Here is a 20,661-nt window from a genome sequence, read left to right on the forward strand (position 1 = left end):
ACATGTAAATCATATTTCTCGTTGTTTGAAAAGTTGCAAATACATTGTTCATTATTATCACAATAATTAAAGGCTAAAACGAAAAAATGAAATAAAGGTTTGCACCTTCACCGCTCTCCATGCCTTCCACAAAGAGGCCACTGCACTGCGGAAGGACCCAGTAACGTCTCTTGTAGCGGTCCTGACCAATCGTCATGGAGCGCAGTAGGTGGGAGGAGTCAAATAGCTTCTGTCTGATCTGACTTTGTTGCTAAAGAAACACAGAGAACAGGTTCAATTATACTTTAGAAATTCCTTGATGACGTGATATGAGGGGAAAAAAGTATCCGACTCACTTTGTATGTTTTCTCTATCTGCTTCTCCAGCTCCTCCATGCTGGCTGACTGTACGCTGTCGTCCTGATGGAGAGATGTCATTAGTGAGAGGCCAGTGTAGCGGCTGACATTCACTATAACAAACACTATGAGCATCATGCTGTCACTGACCTCCTCTTCACATATTTCAGATTTCTTCCCCTTCTTCCCACCCGATTCTTCTTCATCATCGTCATCTTCGTCTCCTTGGTCCTCACTGTCGTCATCCTCGTCCTCTTCCTCCTCGCTGTCCCCTTCTTTCCTCTTGCATTTGTTTCTGGCAGTGGGGGTGACAGAGGTGTGGCTGTCCTCTCCTCCCACACTGTCTTTCTTCCCGCTCTTCTTGGCGTGGAAGCTCCTCAGTCTTTGAAGTCAAAATGGACAGTCAGTTTCATGTGCTACATTTTTTTTCTTCTTCTGATAATAGCTTATGATGCATATACTCACTTGCGAAGTTTTCCCTCGACAGCCCACTTATCCTTCCTCAGGTTGGTCATGTGATCAATGTTTTTGTCGATCTCACTGCAATGCATCGGACAATATTTAGACACATGTTCCTGTGACCTTTTTGTACAAAGACGATTTCTTTACGCTCAAAGTGTAAGCAGTGATACTAAAACATGTATGACACAAGATTTGATGCAACACTGTGAAACTGTCCATCAGACCCCGATTTGCGTTATTCCTTTTGGTACTTCTGTTAATACATCAAATGTTAAGCCTCCATGAATAAAACAAGCCAATTTGTTTGATCTCTCAGGCAGAGATGAACTTGTTTGCTTGAGGCACAGAAGGAACACTTGTCAATATATCAATCAATGTTTATTTATATAGCCCAATATCACAAATGTTACATTTGTCTCAGTGGACTTCACAGTTTGTACAGAATATCTTACTTGTTCATTAAGAATCCCCAGGATTACTCTACATTTAGTTCATTGAGACTACAGCCCTACCAAACGGAGAGTTTGCCTGAGGTTCAGAAGGAGGCAGGACCCTCACCTGATCACAGCCTTACTGCAGCAGAGCTCATTGACCAGGAACGCCAGCATGGAGGCCTTCTGTGAGGGGCTGTGGGCCTGGAAGGCTTTGGTCCTGAGGCTGAGGGCCAGAGCAGCCAGCTGCGTCTGCTCACAGTGAGCCTCCATGTAGATGTGCAGGATCTCAGACACGTTGTCTCTGTTGATCCCCACATTAGTCAGGTTCTCCCCCAAGGCGGTCTTATTCTGATAAAAATAGGGTGTTTCAAAAAGAAAGAGTTAAGTGGTTTTTCACAAACAAATGCTCTCCACATTTAAAAAACAGATGTTCTTTATTTACTGTGGCACCTGAGAGCAGGGCTTAGGTTGTAGCCCATGAGAGTGCAATGGGAGTAAAACACCAACATTTTGAGCAATTATCTCATCAAGCAATCTTAAGTGCTTAAATGACCCCTGGGATGTGTGCGGATTATTATAAAAATAAAATCATGTTTTAGTTGACAGCCATCTTTTACCTGAGAAAGCCTCTTCATTTGAAGGGGTTTAATAATGCAATGTAATGTTAAATCATGTAAAGGCATAATGACACCGACAGCACATCATGGACAAATGAATGGTAGGTATATGTGTACAGTAATAATTGTTAAATATTCAGTAAATATTATTCATTGTAATGTCATTGTTTGGTAAAACAGAACTTAACTATTAACTAGAGTTTAATTACCATTAAATAATGAAGGTTATTATAAAGAGTGACCCAGGTCAGTGCTTGTTATTGGATGTATACACACACATGTAGAATGCAGAGCAGGAATATTTTATAATTCAACAACACACTCTCACCTTGTGCCCTGCAGGTATGCCGGGATCAGACACAGCTGCGGACAGCATGCTCACCAGCAGGTCCTGCACTTTGCCCAAACTGTCCCCAGTGTTGAGCAGCCCCTTCTGGAGGTCATTGAGGTTGAGCATGTTTGGGTTTAGGTCCAACCTCAGCACCTTCCCAAAGCTGCACAGAAACTGCAGCACCACCAGACAGTCAGAGAAGGTACTTCCTGGTAAAACTAGACCAGGGATTCGGGACAACGCTGGAAGTGGCTGTAGACAAGATACAAACAAGATTTAATAATAAATATCGTCTCTGAACTATTTGCATTTGATTCCTATATACAAGGATCCATTTATATACAATTTCAAAATAAATGTTTCTTACAGTGCTGATGTTTCAGACTACCTTTTTTTTAAATGTATTTTTAAGTCTGGTTATCTTGAAATCTCAAAAAGGATAAACAGATTTTTGTTAATTCTAAGTATCTGATCAGTAATACTCTGGTCTGTGTTACGGCGTGAGTAACCACTTGGTGGCAGTATTTTTACCTACCCCTGCTTCCATTTTAATCAATTGAAGATGCTTTCAGTGATATTACAAGTCTATTTTGGTAAATCTGATAGTGAACAAAGGAAACCATAAAATATGTGTCAAAAGCATGTCAAATCTTTATGTGTATAGCTCCTACAGTGATTAAACTGATTGATTTCCATGTCAAAAAATCCTTATGCTAGTGGGAAAACCTTCCCCTGACATCTACTCCACAGAAGGAGACTATACACGCTCACATACATGTACTCTTGTTCTCATCTGCCAGCAGTACCAGTGTGTGAATACCTCATGATCTGCTAAACACATGTCTTCATTTGGTTTCTTCAGCTCCTTTGCTTTTTCCACTTCAAGTCTCCTGAGCCTTCGTTTTCTCTCCTTGTTCAACAATTTCTCATCCTTCTTCTCCTTCTTCAGACGCTCTTTCTCCTATAGCAGAGAAAGTGTTATTGTCATCGATGCAAAAATATTATGCTTAGAGGGTGGAGAACACATACTGTGACCTCAATTAACACAGTGTTGAAACATAATAAATGTAATTATTATGGCAAGGAAAACAGAATATAAAATGTAGAACACAGGCACAGTAATGAGCAGGAAAAAAGGGATATTAAAAGATCAAGTGTCACTCACCTCTGCCTTCTTCCGGGCGTCCACAGCCTTCATGAGCATCATGTGCTGCCTGCGTCTTTCCCTCTCCTGGCAGAGCACACACACGGTTTATTTTCTATTCACAGTTCCTAACATTTTCTGATAAGAAAAAAGGGGCTCATATTTATGCAATTCACAGTATGAACATGCATAGATGAAGAAACACAGATCACCATTTGTCACACAATCAAAGTGTTGCACCGTAGTTAAAGAGTTACAAACAGTTAAGGCAAACGGAACACAATGATTGACGAAAAGCCACATTGCGGGTAGTGATGCACACACAAAGCACAAGCTCGCAGTTAGAACAGCCATTATTAAATCTGAGCGTGTCGGCAGGAAGGCACACTGAAAGGAACAGGCCAAGAGGAACTATAAGCAGTACATACAGTATTACAAGAAAAACACATAATTAATTACCGACTGATGTATAATATCTCCTGGAACTCACTGGATATTGAATGGAAATGATAATATCTGGTTTACTTTTTGTCTTTATTTGTATTCAATTATTACTAATGTGTGCTTTTCTTCCCTATTTGTTTTACAAGTTACCTTATTCTTTATTATTGCTTGCCTTTTTTCACCTGCTATGCCACTTTTTGCTATAACACCGTACATTTCCCCACTGTGGGACTCATAAGGGAGTTCTGATTCTGATGTACAGTTAAACCTAAACAATGAAATCCATCATTGCTTCTCTTACAATTAAGATGTATTAAGTGAGACTGATAATGCAATGGAAAAGAATGATAAAACATTTAAATCTCTAGTGAGGAAAAACAGGACATGTGTTTGCTATAACGCAGTGGTTTAAATAATTATCAAGAACACAAACTGCAAATATGGACTTCTCTCAGGTATTAAAAAGTCTGCTCACACGCTTTAGAGTAAAAGGATCTTGAGCCGCTACATTTAATCAATATAAAAGACAAAAACATTGTCGTGTGTAGTTTGTTGTTTTTCATTTTTCACTGCTTTGCATCCTGTTATATGTTCTGTGGAGTTCAGGCGTTCTCTTGATCGGATTGGCCAGATAATGGATGTGTTTTTCTTTGGAAGACAAATAGCGCAGACGAATGCAGTGCACTGTTGTGGAAAGCCATGCAGAAGGATGTAGTATGACTGCAGCCGATGCTACACTTTACGCTTTGCTATGATGGCAACCATTTATCACAACACGTTCACAATATGCTGTTAGATGTACAGAAACAAACATACCCATACCATATCTAGTCTATGTCTCTCCAACTCCTGGTAGAAATTGTTGGCAAAGTTAAAAAATAGAAAATCACACGGGAAAATCAATGCAAGAATGATCCAACCTGTGGAAAGCTCAATTAAAAATACACCATAGAGAACCCCAAAGCATCATTTCACAGGGTAAAGTGTACAAAATAATTCCATTAGGGCACCTAAAATGCTCATTATTTAGAGACACAGAGTAATGGCTTTAATCAAACGTGGTTGTGGATAATAATAATAATAATAATAATAAAGAAACAACATACCTGGTGCTTTAGAAAGACAGCTTGCATTCTTCGTATCTCCTTATCCTTTAAGATTAAAGTCAATCAGAAAGATTCTCTCACATGAGTCACACACATGAAATATACTGTAGAGAATGACGTGTTCACACTCAGGGAATGCAGAGCAAAGGTAGAGAATATATAAAAACAAAACAAAAATGGACTATAATCATAATTTGTCAATTAGACTCAAATTGACTAGATTAGATTACTTTATTGTCATTACATAATGCAAGCAGAGTGTAATGAAATTAGGAGGGTCTAACCAGAGTGCAAACAGTCAGTTATATACACATATATCAGCAGTCTGTACAAAATAAATGATGCAAATAAAAAGGTAAATAGATGTAAAATGTATAAATAAGAAGACTATAATCACAGTTTGTCATTTACACTCACCTTGGTTCGCCTCTCAGCCTCCATCATTTTGGCATTGACTGCTTGTTCTTTCCTCTTTCTTTTTGCCTGTAAAACAGGTGGTAAAAGGTAATGCTAAGGAAGTAATAGACTCACTAAAACAAACAGTAGAGCACATTGACCACAGGAAATGCTATTTTATAAATAGACATTTGATTGAGACATAAAACTCTAATTACTGAAAATCTAATTGAGATACTTTTTATAATTAAAACATGAACATGAAAAAAATAAAGCAACAATAAAATGATCTCTAATATAATAAACAAACGTCTGGTTTAAAAGAAAAAACGATTAGTTAAGTGTTGCACTTGATGTTATGTATTCCACAAAGAAAAAGCTAAATAGAGCCAGCGGCTTACTGATAAAGTTACATCTAACATATTGAAACAACATATTAAGCAATGAGATGATTATTTCCCCCCATTAACATTGAAAGACAAAATGGCTGCAGTTATTATGAAACACCAGCAGGCAGAGAGAATAAATTAAGCTACATTTCTATCAGTAATTATAGCCACAACCAAATCCTGTTAAGAGCTGCTTGCCAAGCGTGTCAACTGAAATTTGATTTATAAAATACTTTACAGCCTCTATTAGTGAGAGAATGCAAAATAGGTGTTTCACCTAGCCATGGTAAACTCTGAGCCACCTCTTACTTAATGAAATACTGTCGGGTTTTTTTTTTTTTTTTTTTAATAAGCTCCATCACGGTCTGAAGAGATTTTCATATTCAATGGCACTTTTGCAGAAAACCAATTAGGCATTAGTCACATGTACTCACTAGATGTGACTTAAAGTGGGAGCACATCATTTAGGAATAGCCTTTGGTTGGGTTTTTAAAAAAATCCCATCAACAGCAGAAAGGAAGTGTTTTAGAATGTTTCTGCAATAACTTTTAGGACGAACCTCGACAATTTGCTGTGCACGGACTTCTTTCTCCACACGAATTTGCTGAATGCGCTTGATCTTCTCCTGGTAAAAGGATGAGGGCAAGATCAAATGAATTAACTGTTAAGTCATGCATGTTATAGAGTGTGTGGGGGGGGGGGGTGAAGAAGTACAGTGGGTCTATGCAGATGGTGAAGGTGAAGGATTTAAAGGATAGCATCTTCCTTGTAGAAATTCGAAAGCAATTCAACAGAACAGTCCTTACTTGCTGTTTTACCAACTTCATCTGCTCCCTCTTCTTCCTCCTCTCCTCGGCAGCCATTATTGCTGAAACACAAAAACAAATCAGGCTTGCACACGGCGTCATGATGCAGTGTTAGAGAAGAGTGAGATTAGAGAGGAGCTGTTTACCTTGTTGCCTCCTCGCCTCTTTGACTGCTTGTGCCATGGCCTGCTTCTCAAGTTTCCTCATCATTTTAATCTGAGCTGCCTGTCGAGCTATTTCTGCAACATGATGCAATAAGTTACTGAGATCACAAGCATCATTAGAAACAACAAGGAGACCCACAGATCTTTTTACAATCCCTAAATCTCTTTTTGTGTGTATTTCAAATTCAAAGTAGCTGGCCCTTCTGTGATTATAGAGCCTTTTACAAATGGTTCTGCAAAGGTCTTGTGATATATTGGTATTGACGTAACCATGATACTTATGAAAATGAAATAGATATCATATTAATAACATACATATGAAGATATAACAGTGATTATTTAAATCATCAATCATTTTACTTTTAGTTTGCTTTTATACAGTATTCTTACAGTCTCTCTCTTCATCCCTTTATTCAATTTTGATTGCATTTCGGCAAAATTTAATTTGCCGAAAAGGAAATAAAATTCCCAACACACAAAGTGAATGACTCCTTTGACTGATAGCACATTCGTTTTCTATTATATATTTGTTTTCAAATTTTCCAGCGGGAAATATACTTAAGTGTTAATAAGTTATCATCAATCATCCCAGAAATATAAATGCCAAAACAACTGATAAAATACATAGGCAGCAGTTGAAGGTGTTTAGTGGTTAATTTGCCACTAGACTAGGTGTCTGACGCTCCAAAAGTGAACTGACCTTGAGCCTCCAGTTTACGCAGCAGCTTTGTATCACTGACATCTTGGAAGTTATTTTCCCCAACATTCAGAGGGTAGGGTTTCCACTGCCTGGCTGCGGGGCCGTCACCTAGCGACCGTCGCTCAGACTGAGGGCAGCGGCTGCGCCTCCCGTCCATCGCTATGATACTGGGAGCGACCTCCTCCTCTGCCAGCAAGAACCACTGCAGACCCTGGGTCATCAGATGGAGAAGACAGGCAGATTAGGACAAATATAGAAACTAAATAAATTGCTTTTCTACTTATTGATTTAATGTATGGATTTGTATATACAGTAGAAGCATAACTACTTAAAGCTCCAGTAAAGCTGTGTAGGGAGTAAACAATATGCCTCAGAATGCATGTTTTGTGCTTTTCCTGTATGGATACCTGCAAACTAATCTTTCTTAAAATATATTTTGAAAAAAGGGGTCATTTTATGAACTATTTTATCAAAGTGTTTAATCTCTTTTTAGCTTTCAAAACAAAGATGTGCAGGATTTGTTAGGCTGGTAAATCAATAACAAATAGTAGCTTTAACGTGCACATTGGACACATGGCAAAACTATTACACTGAAATGTATGTGAGAATAATTTAAGATGTAAAAGTAAAACAATTTCATAATGCATGTTGACATCCTACAGTGATTAATCACAAATAAGAAGTAGCAACATTTACCTCTTGTCCTTCTCTGGCTTCATAGAAGTCACCAACTTTAATTTTTGTACTGAAGCTAAAATTATCCCGCGAGATTTCAGTTATTCCATTCCGGAGTAAGTACTGCAGACAAAAGAATAATACATATGAATTAAAGTAATTCATTTGATCCATTTAAATCAGTCACCACACACTTCATCATGTCTTACCTGAGGGCAATTACATAATGCTAAAAGAATGCAGTGAGCAATGTGCAAACCTTTAAGGCTTTACATCTATTAGCCAATTTACCAAAGAAATGAAGCTACACAATGTAGAGTTACCTTCATTATATCAGGGTACTGACGCAGCTTCTTCCCACATGGTGCAAAGTAAGCCACCTCTCCCTGCAGACGACCTGCCACAGTCCTGATTCTGGTCTCTCTCTGCCACCTGAGAAACAAAAACGTAAAAAAAAACTAAAGCATACTGAACATGGTATCATTTACATGGAAAGATGGCGCCTTGGAGGTGCCTGTGACTTCAGTTTTTCATTGCCATATCTACACTGTAGCTAATGTGCACATGACAATAAAGCCTTGAATTGAATCGAATTGATTTATTGTATCCTCTGTACAGCTGTATTCAATCCTCATCAATCTATATACATCAATTAAAGCTTGTTTCTCTCACATAAGTTCCCTCTAATAACATTGTAGGGTCAATGTTGTCACAACAGCAAGCAAGGAGATAAGCTATGTAAATGCCGCCTGTACAGTGGAGTCGTCTGTGGCCTTGTCGTCCTCTGACCCTTCGTCAATCACACTCCTAAATGGCCAGGCGCCAACTCGGGCTACCCCTCAGTTCCCATGAGCTCCGCTGGAGAGCAGCCATGGCTTTCACACAGGACGCACAGGCTGTTATCCCACACAGAGCAGGGGCTGACATACAGTCTGATGGCCTCTGCGAACACGCTGATGAAAAACATCCCTAGAAGATGAAAGGCACTCTGATCCAAGGCTGCACAATTTGTGGGTAGGGAGCTGCAAATGTTGCATGTCTGTGTTGAGGCTGGATGCAATTAACCCATTGATGCTGAAGTGCTGGGCCTCATTTCATTTCCTGCCTACTGTTCAAGACGAGGTTTAAGGACTCTAAAAGGGAGGTAAGGGTTTTGTTGTTGTGGTCTTTTCATATTAAGCTCTTTGTGAAGACATCACTGTTCTTACATAAATAAATAAATAACTCTAGTGGTGCCTTTCAAGGTCAAATGTACAGTATTTACCCTGGGGAAATTATCAAAGCATGATTAGCGCATTCTTGCCTGGTTTGATTTTCATAGTTACCCACTTTTGTATGTCGATCTGCCAAGACCGCAGATAGAAATCGTGCTTTTAGTGCCTTGATAACAGCACTTGTTGAGAGAATGCTTTTTTTCCCCATTTTCAATCTGGCGTGATTGTGTCATATTCAATGTTCTTAATCCCAAATAAAGTTTCTAAAATTCACCGTCTGTTGTATGTGGCTAAGCCTGAGTTATGATAACGTTAAACATTCACAAAGTTAGGTAACCTTTTAGGAAAGGTCACTCGTCAGCCCACAGTGAGCTGACATTTGACTACAACACCAATTGTATAAACACAAACACTGCAGGAAGTATAACAGTGAAGACGATTGGAACATGGTCAGACTGTCAAACCTTAAAGTTTGTCTTTTAATATGAAGTGCATGCACCAATATCTCACCCGAACTCAAGAGGCATCCGCAGAACTCTCTCATCCGTTACTCTCCTCCTTTTCCCTGATCCTAGAAAAACAGGGGAAATGACTCAGCGCTTTTCACACCTCCAGAGGGACTTTAGCAAATCAACAAACCTGCCAAGTTTACAGATATTTCCACTACACAAAACAAGGAGGGGGGCCATTATCACAAAAAGGAGACCCTGTTGGACACATAAGAGAAGTGCTTATAAATGTTTCATTAAGATCAGCCAAAGTAATTCATGGCATATCACAGAGACATGACTCTTCAAGTGCTATTAAATAGAAGAACAACGTTTCCATTAAGGCAAGGCAGAATCTCTGTTGGTAGCGTACTATGCTCCATGACTCATCCAGTATCAGACATGTCAGCATTTGTCTGAGTTATTAAAGCAAAAGCACCTGGGGACCATCAAAACGAAGACGCATCAGATTTCTTCCAGAGAGCTTACTTAAACCTAGAACTATTGAGACGATCATGTATTGGTAATGGAAAGAACGTTTATTTTTTATTTTTCCACTGATGGTTGTATAATCTATATAAGCAAAGTGAGTGCTGGCAAAATAAATACCATGCTGACTTCACTGATGATCTAACTTTGTTATCTGAGTGAGTAACACTTTCCTGAGGCCTGGATCACACATAAGTATCCAAGTAAAGTGTTAGCTGAAGTGCTGTTACCTGGCAGTGTGGGAAACGTGTAGGATGGCGATGGAGTGCCATGGTTACTCAGTGCTCCTGAGCTAGTGGAGGTGAGCAGGCTACTGGGTAAGCTAGGAGGCTTGATGATCTTCAGGTTAAGCAGTTTGCCGTTTGCTGAGAGCTTCGAGGAGGACTTGTGAGTAGACAAGGTCGCTTTGGTGAGTTTCACGGGAGTCCTCTCTGCATCGCTGTCTGCTTCCGTCTCGCCGCGCTCCTTCACATCATCCTCAGAGTCGCTATCAAGATTGCTCTCCGACTCTGCAGGGATCCCAGCGTGACACAAGTAAACAGAGAGAGGGCAAGAATTATAACCTCATTAGCATTCTACTCACATCCAAACCCCATCTAGCATCTTACATCTGCAATAACATGTTGTCAATGGCATTCATTTATTCAATTAAGGAAAGGTCCGTTTAATCTTACCTGACAGGCTACTGCCAGAATCTTCATTCTCAACATCATCATCATCATCATCATCAAAGTCATCTCCTAAAGAGTCGTCCGAGTCCCTGCTGCTGCTGTGGATATCAGACTCACTGCCTCTGACCAAGTCTGCAGGTGGACATGAAGTGCTGCTTTTAGAGAGGCTCTTTCCTGGGAGGAACTTGGGAGTGTTAGACTTCCTCTGTCTGTGAACACCGCCGGGTGAGGCTGAAGATTTAGGGGTTGAATCTGAGCTGCCGGTGCTCAGGTTGATGGGCATGGGACAGGGAGGGCTGGTGGCTACTAGTGGGGGTTTGCTACAGGGGGTGCTGCTCTGGCTGCGGGGTTTAGTGATGAGGGCCAAAGGAGCATCTTGCACTGCGCCGTGGATCATTCCGTTAAGGTGGTGGCTCAGGAACAGATTGGTGTCATTGATGTGTGGGAGAGACATTAAGTGACTGCTCAACGTATCCGACGAATGTTTATGTTGAGTCAGCGATGATGAGGCTGAACTTTTCAGACGTTTATAGGAGTTGTGGCTCTTAGGTTGCAGAGACAATGCCTGCTTGATGGAATCCTTGGACTTCACGAGTAAAATGTAAAAGAAAGGGAAACAAAGGGAAAGAAAGAGAAAGTAATTACACAAACTGTCACTCACATTGCATTACTGTGGGCTGTGAATGATGAAATGTAAGGTGCAATAAGAGGCAGGGACAATGAAGAGCAGTCTCATGCCTGTCAACCACAGGAAAGACAAAAAGGCTGCTGTGGAAAATGTTTTCAAATTATTTGGCTTGGTGCCATTGTGCGACTCTAGCTGTCATCTTGTATTTGTTGCCATTGTCATACTCAAAAAGAAAGCCTGTATTTAATGTACCACCATCATATGAATTAAAACACTCTTGTTACAGACTGTTATTGTCATTATTTGGAAAAAGAAGAAAAATAAAGCAGAGTCCTTTAAAAAGAGACAGATTTCTCCTCTCCTGATAACAAACATCCCAAAGCGTAACAGAGCTAATTGCTTGTCAATTTTATGAAGTATTCCCAATAGAGCTAAATGCATTGTCCCTTCTCGTAGGACTACATGTAGTATAATAAAAGCCCTAAATGTGTGTGAATTGTTTTTTGTACCTCAGGCAGGATTCTGATAAAAAATAACCTCAGCAATGTGAATAACAATATAACTCACCGTTTTTAATTTAAAACTTTGTAACAGTCTTTCATCTGGGACGTTTGCACTGCTCTCCTTCGTGCCATCAAGCAGCTGGGCATGATTCAGAGAGGGCATCAGAAACCTAGGTTTGTGTCGAGGCTTTGAAGATAACAGAGTTGGTGGTCTGAGTAAAGAAAAGATGGAGAGGCTTTGGTGAGACACACAGAGACAGAGGCTTCGACAGAAATGAAGTGTTTAGGTGAGTTAGAGAGGGAGAAGGTTGGGTGAGGACCTGGAGGGCAGAGGTGACGCCTCCCTGTGGGATGGTGCCAGGGGACCGTTGCAGCCTGCCAACCCTGTGGCCTGGATAACGCTGATGTGCTGCTGGCCTTCCTCCTCCGCAGTCCTGGAGCTGTGGAGGAACAGCGCTGCAGACTGTGACAAGCCAGCGGGATGAAGAGAGGACTGCAGGTGGTACGGGGAAGTCAAGGGAACAGTGTCACCATGTCTGTCTCCAGTTGGATCCCCATCAGCAGAGTGAGGTCTCTTCTTTTTACCCTCAGAAATGTTCTGTGTCAGCCGCTGAGTAGGAGGATGAGGAAAAGACAGCATGTCATGTCAGCTCCTACTGGGAGAGCCTCACAGTGGCAGCTCTGTCAGCTAGCACATACATCCAGTCTGCCGCCCACCACCATGGCTGCTTCTAACAAACCAACTAACATTTACTGAATAGAGAGCAAATGGTCAGACACAAAGCCTAGACAAATACATTATTTACCATTGAATTAACGCACATTTTTCAAAAAGCAACAAAAAAAAAGGAAAATCTTTGTCAAGTCAATCTTATTACTCACCTTGACTTTTCTTTCAACTTGAATGTATTTTTCTGAATCAAAGTCCTCACTGTCATTGCTCTGATCATCTTCATCTTCATCAATATCCTCCTCTTCCTCCATGTCGTCGGGATCACTGCTGCTCTCTTCACCATCGCTGGAGGAGCAATCTGACAATGATCCCGATTGGCTGCCACTCATGCTAGAGCTCTCAAGTGGTCTTTTGTTGGGTTTCTAAAATCATAATAAAAGTCCACATTTTTTAATCAAGTTAAATGAGAGAAAGGGTGCCAGGAACAAAGGGATGGTGAACAACAGAACAGTTAGGGAGTTTTCATGCAGCATATTGTACTCAAGTGCTTGAGCAAAAACAGTGTTAACCTTGTCTTTTGTTTTCAGGGTGATCTTCTGCTGCAGCTGGCCCAGCTCCTGGCTGCTCTTTTGAATCTGACTATTGTTGGCTTTAGTTTTTCCCGAGTTTCCCTTTGTTGGTAATGAACTGGTGTTCCCAGCAGAGTTCTCGCTTGGAGAAGAAGCGCTTCTACCATTCGCTGCTCCATTAACGCCTACAGAAACACACATTGTGCATTTTGTTAGATGGATATTCATGAGAACAAGCAAGACAATAGGTCTCATAATTTATGGAATCTTTTATTTTAGAGTATGTTTATGGACCCATTGCAGGAGCTAGATTTTGTTTTTACCTGAGGTACGTGACTGCAAGAGAATTTGATTGTGGCTTTTGAAGGCTGACGCAAATACAGGATGCAGACCAAGAAGAGGAGGAAAGAAGGCTGCTGGTCCTATGGTTTGTGTCTCAGAGTGCCGCCACCAGTCTGGAGTGGGGGAGCAAAAATACAATCCACAGTTAGCCACAAATAGCTACCTGTTCAACCTGTCAACAGCACAAATCAATTAGTAGAGTAACTAGTAGCTATGGGTATACTGTAGTTATAGTTTTGCATTGGTAACAAGGGCATTCCAATGACTGTGATTTGTTCTCTTTTGGCTAGTTACTACCAGACACTTCACAGCTGCAACCGTTTCTCAAGAGTAGCATTCTTCTGAAACACCATCTGCTATCTTCAACCTCCATTTGCTTTGTGCTGAGTGTCAGGATATCACGTTTAAAAGCATGCAATACGATACCATTGAGAATTTCTTTGATCCTTTTTGACATTAAAGTATGTATCTCAATCTTTTATTAGTGTTGCTGCGGAGTTTCCTCATTGCATTGCCTACCTGGAAATGCACCAAACTGTGAGTGAGCAGCCAGGGCAGACAAACCCAGACTTCCTAGGCCTCCGAACTCAGAGCGACCTGAACTGGACGCGAAGAGCCCGAAAGCCGGATGGCTAACCAAAGGAAAACCATTGGAGCTGCCAGACATACTTAAACGCTCTTCTCCGGCGACCCGGAGCAGATTTCCTGCAGAACAAAAGGACACAGTTCAAACACTCCTTAAAATATAATCTATTGATTTACATATCTATCATTCGGGTATTCTCACTATCTACAAAGACCAGAGAGGTCCAAAAAGCATGTCAGAATGAGTGGGCAGATATACAAATAATGCTTTACTGTTGTTAAGATTGCAATAAAGTCTTTGGATATGGGACATTTGGCAAATGTCTGCATCCTCCCGAGAGCCCTCATAGTTCTAAAGAGTCTGCAAATGTTTTAGCGTTGGCTTCATAGAAAATACTCCTGCTCTACTGGAACTGTGACATCAATCACCAATTCTTTAAACTAACCAGGTTATGCTTTTTCTTGGGTGACAAAATGGAATTAGACGTGCAGTGCTGAATAACCATGTTTTTTAGAAACAGTATACACTCACCCAGTTGGAGCAATTACAAAGCTTTCGAGAGGTTGAAAGCTTGAGTATAATCCTATGTGTTACCATCGCTGGTTTGTGATATCATTCACACAACAAGGTATAAGAAATCTCTCGAAAGTACTCCATTTCCTCGATAATCATAGGAACGATGTGATTACACAGGTGCCAATGTGTTTTCAGTATTTAGTGTTCAGTCCAAACTAAATGATCTAGGACATTTCTGTGCACGTTTGGTGTGGGGGTATGAAAATGAATAATTTATGAGAACGTCTCTAATGTGTTCTCCTTTGTGAAAGCACGACAAAAAAACACTACTTTTTGGGGCATCTTATCATGAAGGAAAAAAAATAATCACAAACCACAGTATGTAAATTTGCACATTATTTTGTGGTCAGGGGTAATCTGACAGCTTATGCATCACCGCTTCTCGATGCATAATGGCTCTGACCACAATTAGTATTCAGAGAAAACAAGAGGATGTTGGCGGCTGCATGCACACTGAGGCTGACAGACATGTCAAATCACACGGGATAAACTGGAGCTAAAGGTTGTCAAAAGATATTCACAAGGGTGTACAAAGCCTTTTAATTGTGGACATTCATTAAATCAACAGCCTTTCCATTCCTATCAAAATTGTCTGTAACATGTTAAGACTGGGAGAGGGTGACTTAAGCCCCCCTTTTGTTGCACAATTTTAATTCAATGTTTCCCACAAAATCTACTTGGACGTCTCCTCTAAATCGATTTGCTTCTTCTTAATGAATATTTCTTTTAAAAGTATGTGTGGAAGTGTGGTTATAAAGTGCATACTGATTTTAAAGTCAGTCGGAATGGTGCATTCATTTACATTTATTAATAGCTTGTGACTTTAATGCTGTTTTTTATGCATCTACTAATTCAGTTTGCACACACGAACCTACCTAGAATAAATCAACCTTCTTCAATATCAGTCCAAATGATACTAAATATCCACTTGAAACAAAAAAAAGAAATCTTAACGATTAACTTTGAGGCTTTTTTGCACATCTAATTAGTGGGTACATACCACAGCTGGTGAGGGGGGAGCTGCCCGCGGGGCTGGGGGCCGGGCTAAACTTTGTGGAGGGGGTCTGGGGTGGAGCAGGGGAGGAGCTGGCTGAAGAGGAGGCCATGTGGAGGGAGGACAGGGCTGAAGATGGGGAGGCCAGCCGCTCTCCAAACTCCATATCTGTCAAACACAATCCATCCAACACTTAGAGATGCATGAGGAGAAAAGAAGGGGAGCAACAACAAAAAAGCCACACACCCCACTGAGACTTAGTTTCTCTCCGACACACATCTGGATTACTTCTCAATGTGTACGAGTCCTTTGAGGCTGATCATTTATTGGTATTTTTTAATGACTTTGAGAGGTATTGTTTTGTGATGGTATGATTAGGGGCAAAATGATTTGTCGACTAAACAATCAACCGAAAACTATTTTTCCTTCAAACATATTTACAATCAAGTAGAAATCCGTCTGCTGCCGAGAGGTTCTTTAATGTTAGGATGTGCTTATTTCTCTGTTCAATTTCAAGACGTCACCATCCAACTTGTTATTGAGTAAATGGTCAATCAATTAATTATAAAATGAAATAATCAACAATAACCTTTAGTTACAGCCCTAGATCAATGAATACTGTGTTATCGTTGAATTTCTTGTTATTTGGAGGTTTCCTTGTAGATATTTGAAGAGTTTTCTTTAATTATTCTTAGTTCATTATAATACAAATCAACATAAAGATTTAAAATGGGATTCAGTTGCATTTATATGCAGGATTATATAGTTGAAAGTGACTCTCACACCCACAACACATCTAATCCACCACATGCACAGACACACAGACGCAGAACAGTGAAGTGCCCAAGATACTTTGACTGCTTGGTCATATCAAAGAGCTTCACAGCCCTTTCATGTAAAACTGTCTAATGAAGTAGGCAGCCTATCTTCAGTGTCCCAGGAACACATTTTCTTTATCCTTCCACAATCTTTACATCAAGTCCATACGGATGAACAAACGAGAGCTGTAATCCCAGTCTGCGCCATTTTCTCTGATGACTCTCACTGTTGTTCTGCCCATCGTCCAAATCACGCCACAGAGAGAGTACTACTGTGCTCCTTAATCAGCCCTACATTTCCTGGATTTCCCATTATTCATGCCACTTCACATCCCCCTGATCACAAAAGCCCACATCTAAAATCCTCCTTAACCCACGTTCCCAGATTGTGTTTTACAGCCTGCCTTTGTTATGGTATTGAACATTACACCAACACTTTCTAGATCTCCCAGGTGATTCTTCCCTGCACAAGAAAAAACAGCAGCAGCTGATTAATTTGAGGAGACAAAGCTAGCGTCTGAATATCAAGTATCATCCCTCACCAGGAACAGCCCTGATGAGACGTAAATGACATGAAAGCTGCAGCCATGCTTCGCTGGAAAGGCCACCGATTCCTGCCGTAGTGCGAGTGGGGTTTTGTGCAGAGAAAAGAACAAAGGTGCTTTCATATTTATAAGGGTACATTAAAAAAGAAAAAGAGAAAAAAGAAAACATTTGGTGTCAATTTGACATTGCACCATCACGCTTCACCTGTCATTCAAAGATGTCCACTATGCTAATGGTCCACTCAAAAACCTTTTTCTGTGAATCACTTACAGTATGAATCTGTTTTAATTGAATTAAACATTTAACAAAGTGGCAATCATTTTTGGACGGATTAAAGCATAAATGGTATCACGAATAGATTCTGCACATTTTTAGGCCCTAATGTTAATTGACATCTTCATTTTACAACATGATGTGCAGATATGATCTTCTAGAATTGTTTCTTTAAAATACTGCATATTTAAATATGAGATTAATCTGATACCTGAATAATGATTAAGGTTGTCCTTCCTTCGTTAATGTAAAAATCAGATCTATAGTTGATTATTAAGTCAAATCGCAAATACAAAAAGATATATGAGCAAACCACAAAGGATGGGAAATAATGTTTTACGGCGTTTACAAAGCTGATATTCAGATATTACCAGAATTGAGCAAATCTGGGTGTTTTATAATCTACATTACCCTTTCAAATGTATTTAATGAATGTATGTACACCATCTCGAGCTAATGTAAGCATGTGAGGTAAAGATAAACAGTGCATACATCCCAAACAGCAGGATGCACTTCTTAGAAAAGCATGTATATGCTAATAGCATAGGCTGAAACACCAGATAGGATTTACAGAACAAATGACTCTGATTGAATCATTTCACAGATATGAAGCATGCCGCAGCTTCTCTGGAAAGAACAGAATGGCATTCTAATGAGACAAAGCGCAAAATGCAATCAATCATTTTATTGTAAGCTTATAACTTTGTAAATACGCCAACAAATAATATGATTAAAGCAAGACACTATGCAAGGGTTGTGATGACGCAGTATCTCAGCCTGAATCCTCGTCTCTGGGCCCAGATTGACATTTCTTTCATGGTAGATTTTATATTTGTCTATGTATAAATTGCTATAATGTTTTCTTGACATTTTGTGTACACAAACTGGCGTGTATAATAAAGTTAGGTGAACAAAAAAAAAGATGTATGTTAACAGGCAAAACTAGCCTGTACCCAAAATGTTGGACCGGATACACAAATGGCTATACATAAATCATAGGGCTTAATGCATATAAAGTGAGCAAAGTGTTTTTTTAAACTTTTTTTCCATTGTCTACAATTACCTGTTTTATTTGGACCTTTAAAACAAAAGCCCAGCATCCTCTTTTATTTGGTCCCTCGCTGAACTGGCTCTTATTGTTAAACGCATCATATCAAATGAAAGCTTTCAGTTAGTTGTTCAGTGGTGTATTATCTTAAATGAACCATTTGACATTCCAGAAATTATGATTTGCTCATAAAGGTCTTTAATTAAGAATTATTTTAATCTGCTGATAATTTTGTCAATTAATGGTTTATCATTTAATCTACTTATCGTTGCCCACCTACTTACTGTATCATAAAGACTGGAACCGGGGTGTAACAGCTAGCCTGGCTCTGTGAGAAAAAGACTGTCTAACCAAAAGGATTAACAAACGAGGCAACATTGTTCATTAGAGAGCTTTAAATGGTTCTGGTAGACGGATTTGATTACGTATTGACGGAGCCAGGCTAGCTGTTTCTAAAGAGTCTTTCTCATAATGTAAATGGATGTATTTCCTGTCTGTGTATTTACTCTTTCCTGTTAAGTATTTGTGTGTGTGATGGATCTGTGGATAATGTCACACATTATGTTTTGGGTACGAGTAGCTTAGGCATTTCTTTTCTGTTGTGTGTTCCTCCTTGTCCCCGTTATCTTCTTGCAAAATAACAGATGGCTGATGCTAACAATGATAATCCAGTAACAGAGTCATCAGCATGGATCAGCAGTATTCTGACTGCAAACACAGTGAGAGATGCACAACTCAAAATCTGTTCTCTGGAGATCTGTGATGAACTGACTGAAGATTTCATTGTCTTTAAAAAATATGTCAGGTTCTGACTGTAATTGCCATGCACGCTGGGTGGCCAATAATTAGCATTACATCACAATGATAAATCCACCTCCTCCGTCCTCCTCAGACATGAACATCTTTCTGATTGATTCTATAAATGATGGTTTTGAAACCAACTTCAGACTCCCAAGCCTCACAAAACCCTGCTGGTGTCCATCATCCCACTAAACTATCCTTTCTGCTACAATGGGGAAAATAGCAATGCCACTCACTGCCTGGCCTCAGTGGTTTTCTAGCTGGTTGGAAATAGAAGGATGTAAAAAGCAGAGGGACTAAAACCTTCCCAGTGGATGACATCACTAAAGCACATTTATAAAAGCCATTCACCCACTTGCCGTTCTCTCTTTAAGGTCACCCAGCAGACCAGCTTAGAGTCAATTATTTGTGAAGGCTCCCCCCCGCCCCCCCATCCTATTTGTGGACGTGCAGGATGAGAGCTCACTGTGGGGCAGGCTTTTATGGTCCACGACCGACAGAAAACGGAGTTAGTTAGGTGGCAGTACACAGTAGGTGGAATGGTACACCCACAGTTAGACTAGAGTACCATGGTCATACAGTAGATGTAGGGCTATGAGTTTCCATCAGTGCTTCATTCTGCCCAGGTGTTCTCATGACATGTTATTGTCCCTGGCCCTGACACCTTCACTACCTGGGAAGTGATGAAGTGTTCTGTCTCACCCATCCCACCAGCTGAGGAAGGGAACTGCAGACTGACCTGCATCAGAGTCAACACACAGCAGTAACACACAGCATTACTCAGAGAAGGCAGAAGGGGAGTTTGAAGGCCAACTAATGCCTTTTACATTGAATGATGACGCGGAAGGGGATTTATGTAACTTTGAAAAACATTTTCTTTTTTTGTTACTATGGAAGTACTTTTAGAAAAACAAACTTTCTGCAAAAAGGTCAAAGGAAACGGATATTTAACAAGGTGAGACTACATCATTTTTAAAAAGGCAATTGATTGCATACTAGCATAAACAGAAAATCTATGCGTCTCTGCTTTCTATAACGTTATAAACTTAAATGTCTTCCTTATTTCATGATGTTCCTACACATACTGTGGGAACACATCGGCTTTAGATCGAAGGCGTTCAAGTGCTGTACACTAAGCATGCTGTCATGAGAACAGAGCAGAGTGATTATAAAGGAAAACATGGCATTACTAAACAATCAATACTCTGCATCAAGGGCTGATTTACCATTCATCTCATGTTTGTTCTCAGCAGCGAGGGCCCCTTTTTTTATGAGCATGCTGGGAGAAAAAAGAAACCATCTGCTTTCCAGAGGTTGTGTTCATGAGTGCACGTAAATAATGGTTGTCATCAAGGAGGAAAGGGTCAGATGGATCTACTGAATGTTGGTTGTAAATAATAAATCTATGGAGCAACTGATCGACTGACTATTACTTTTGG

General features: G+C 40.1%; 1 protein-coding gene across 4 annotated transcripts in view; it reads right to left on the reverse strand.

The window, feature by feature from the left end:
* The window catches only part of LOC117556850 (bromodomain adjacent to zinc finger domain protein 2B-like), a 48,384-nt gene that overhangs the window by 8,084 nt on the left and 19,639 nt on the right, over positions 1-20,661 (reverse strand). For 2 of the 4 annotated variants that reach the window (XM_034232403.1, XM_034232401.1), the window contains exons 3-29: positions 15,743-15,904; positions 14,100-14,285; positions 13,562-13,693; positions 13,239-13,423; positions 12,879-13,091; positions 12,317-12,606; positions 12,061-12,208; positions 10,869-11,451; positions 10,425-10,703; positions 9,728-9,788; positions 8,327-8,435; positions 8,025-8,126; positions 7,329-7,539; positions 6,611-6,703; positions 6,465-6,526; positions 6,218-6,283; positions 5,291-5,356; positions 4,874-4,918; positions 4,590-4,616; positions 3,345-3,410; positions 3,000-3,140; positions 2,177-2,431; positions 1,356-1,579; positions 801-875; positions 486-717; positions 336-398; positions 106-250 (exon numbers count right to left, since the gene is read on the reverse strand). In XM_034232403.1, the coding sequence (XP_034088294.1) occupies positions 106-250; positions 336-398; positions 486-717; positions 801-875; positions 1,356-1,579; positions 2,177-2,431; positions 3,000-3,140; positions 3,345-3,410; positions 4,590-4,616; positions 4,874-4,918; positions 5,291-5,356; positions 6,218-6,283; positions 6,465-6,526; positions 6,611-6,703; positions 7,329-7,539; positions 8,025-8,126; positions 8,327-8,435; positions 9,728-9,788; positions 10,425-10,703; positions 10,869-11,451; positions 12,061-12,208; positions 12,317-12,606; positions 12,879-13,091; positions 13,239-13,423; positions 13,562-13,693; positions 14,100-14,285; positions 15,743-15,902 (4,219 nt within the window). In that variant the 5' untranslated portion in view covers positions 15,903-15,904. The remainder of the gene's footprint in view (positions 1-105; positions 251-335; positions 399-485; positions 718-800; positions 876-1,355; positions 1,580-2,176; positions 2,432-2,999; positions 3,141-3,344; positions 3,411-4,589; positions 4,617-4,873; positions 4,919-5,290; positions 5,357-6,217; positions 6,284-6,464; positions 6,527-6,610; positions 6,704-7,328; positions 7,540-8,024; positions 8,127-8,326; positions 8,436-9,727; positions 9,789-10,424; positions 10,704-10,868; positions 11,452-12,060; positions 12,209-12,316; positions 12,607-12,878; positions 13,092-13,238; positions 13,424-13,561; positions 13,694-14,099; positions 14,286-15,742; positions 15,905-20,661) is intronic. The other 2 variants (XM_034232402.1, XM_034232404.1) reach the window with 2 other exon arrangements.

Source organism: Gymnodraco acuticeps, unplaced genomic scaffold (genome assembly GCF_902827175.1).
Source record: "Gymnodraco acuticeps unplaced genomic scaffold, fGymAcu1.1, whole genome shotgun sequence".
Classification (NCBI taxonomy): Eukaryota; Metazoa; Chordata; class Actinopteri; order Perciformes; family Bathydraconidae; genus Gymnodraco; species Gymnodraco acuticeps.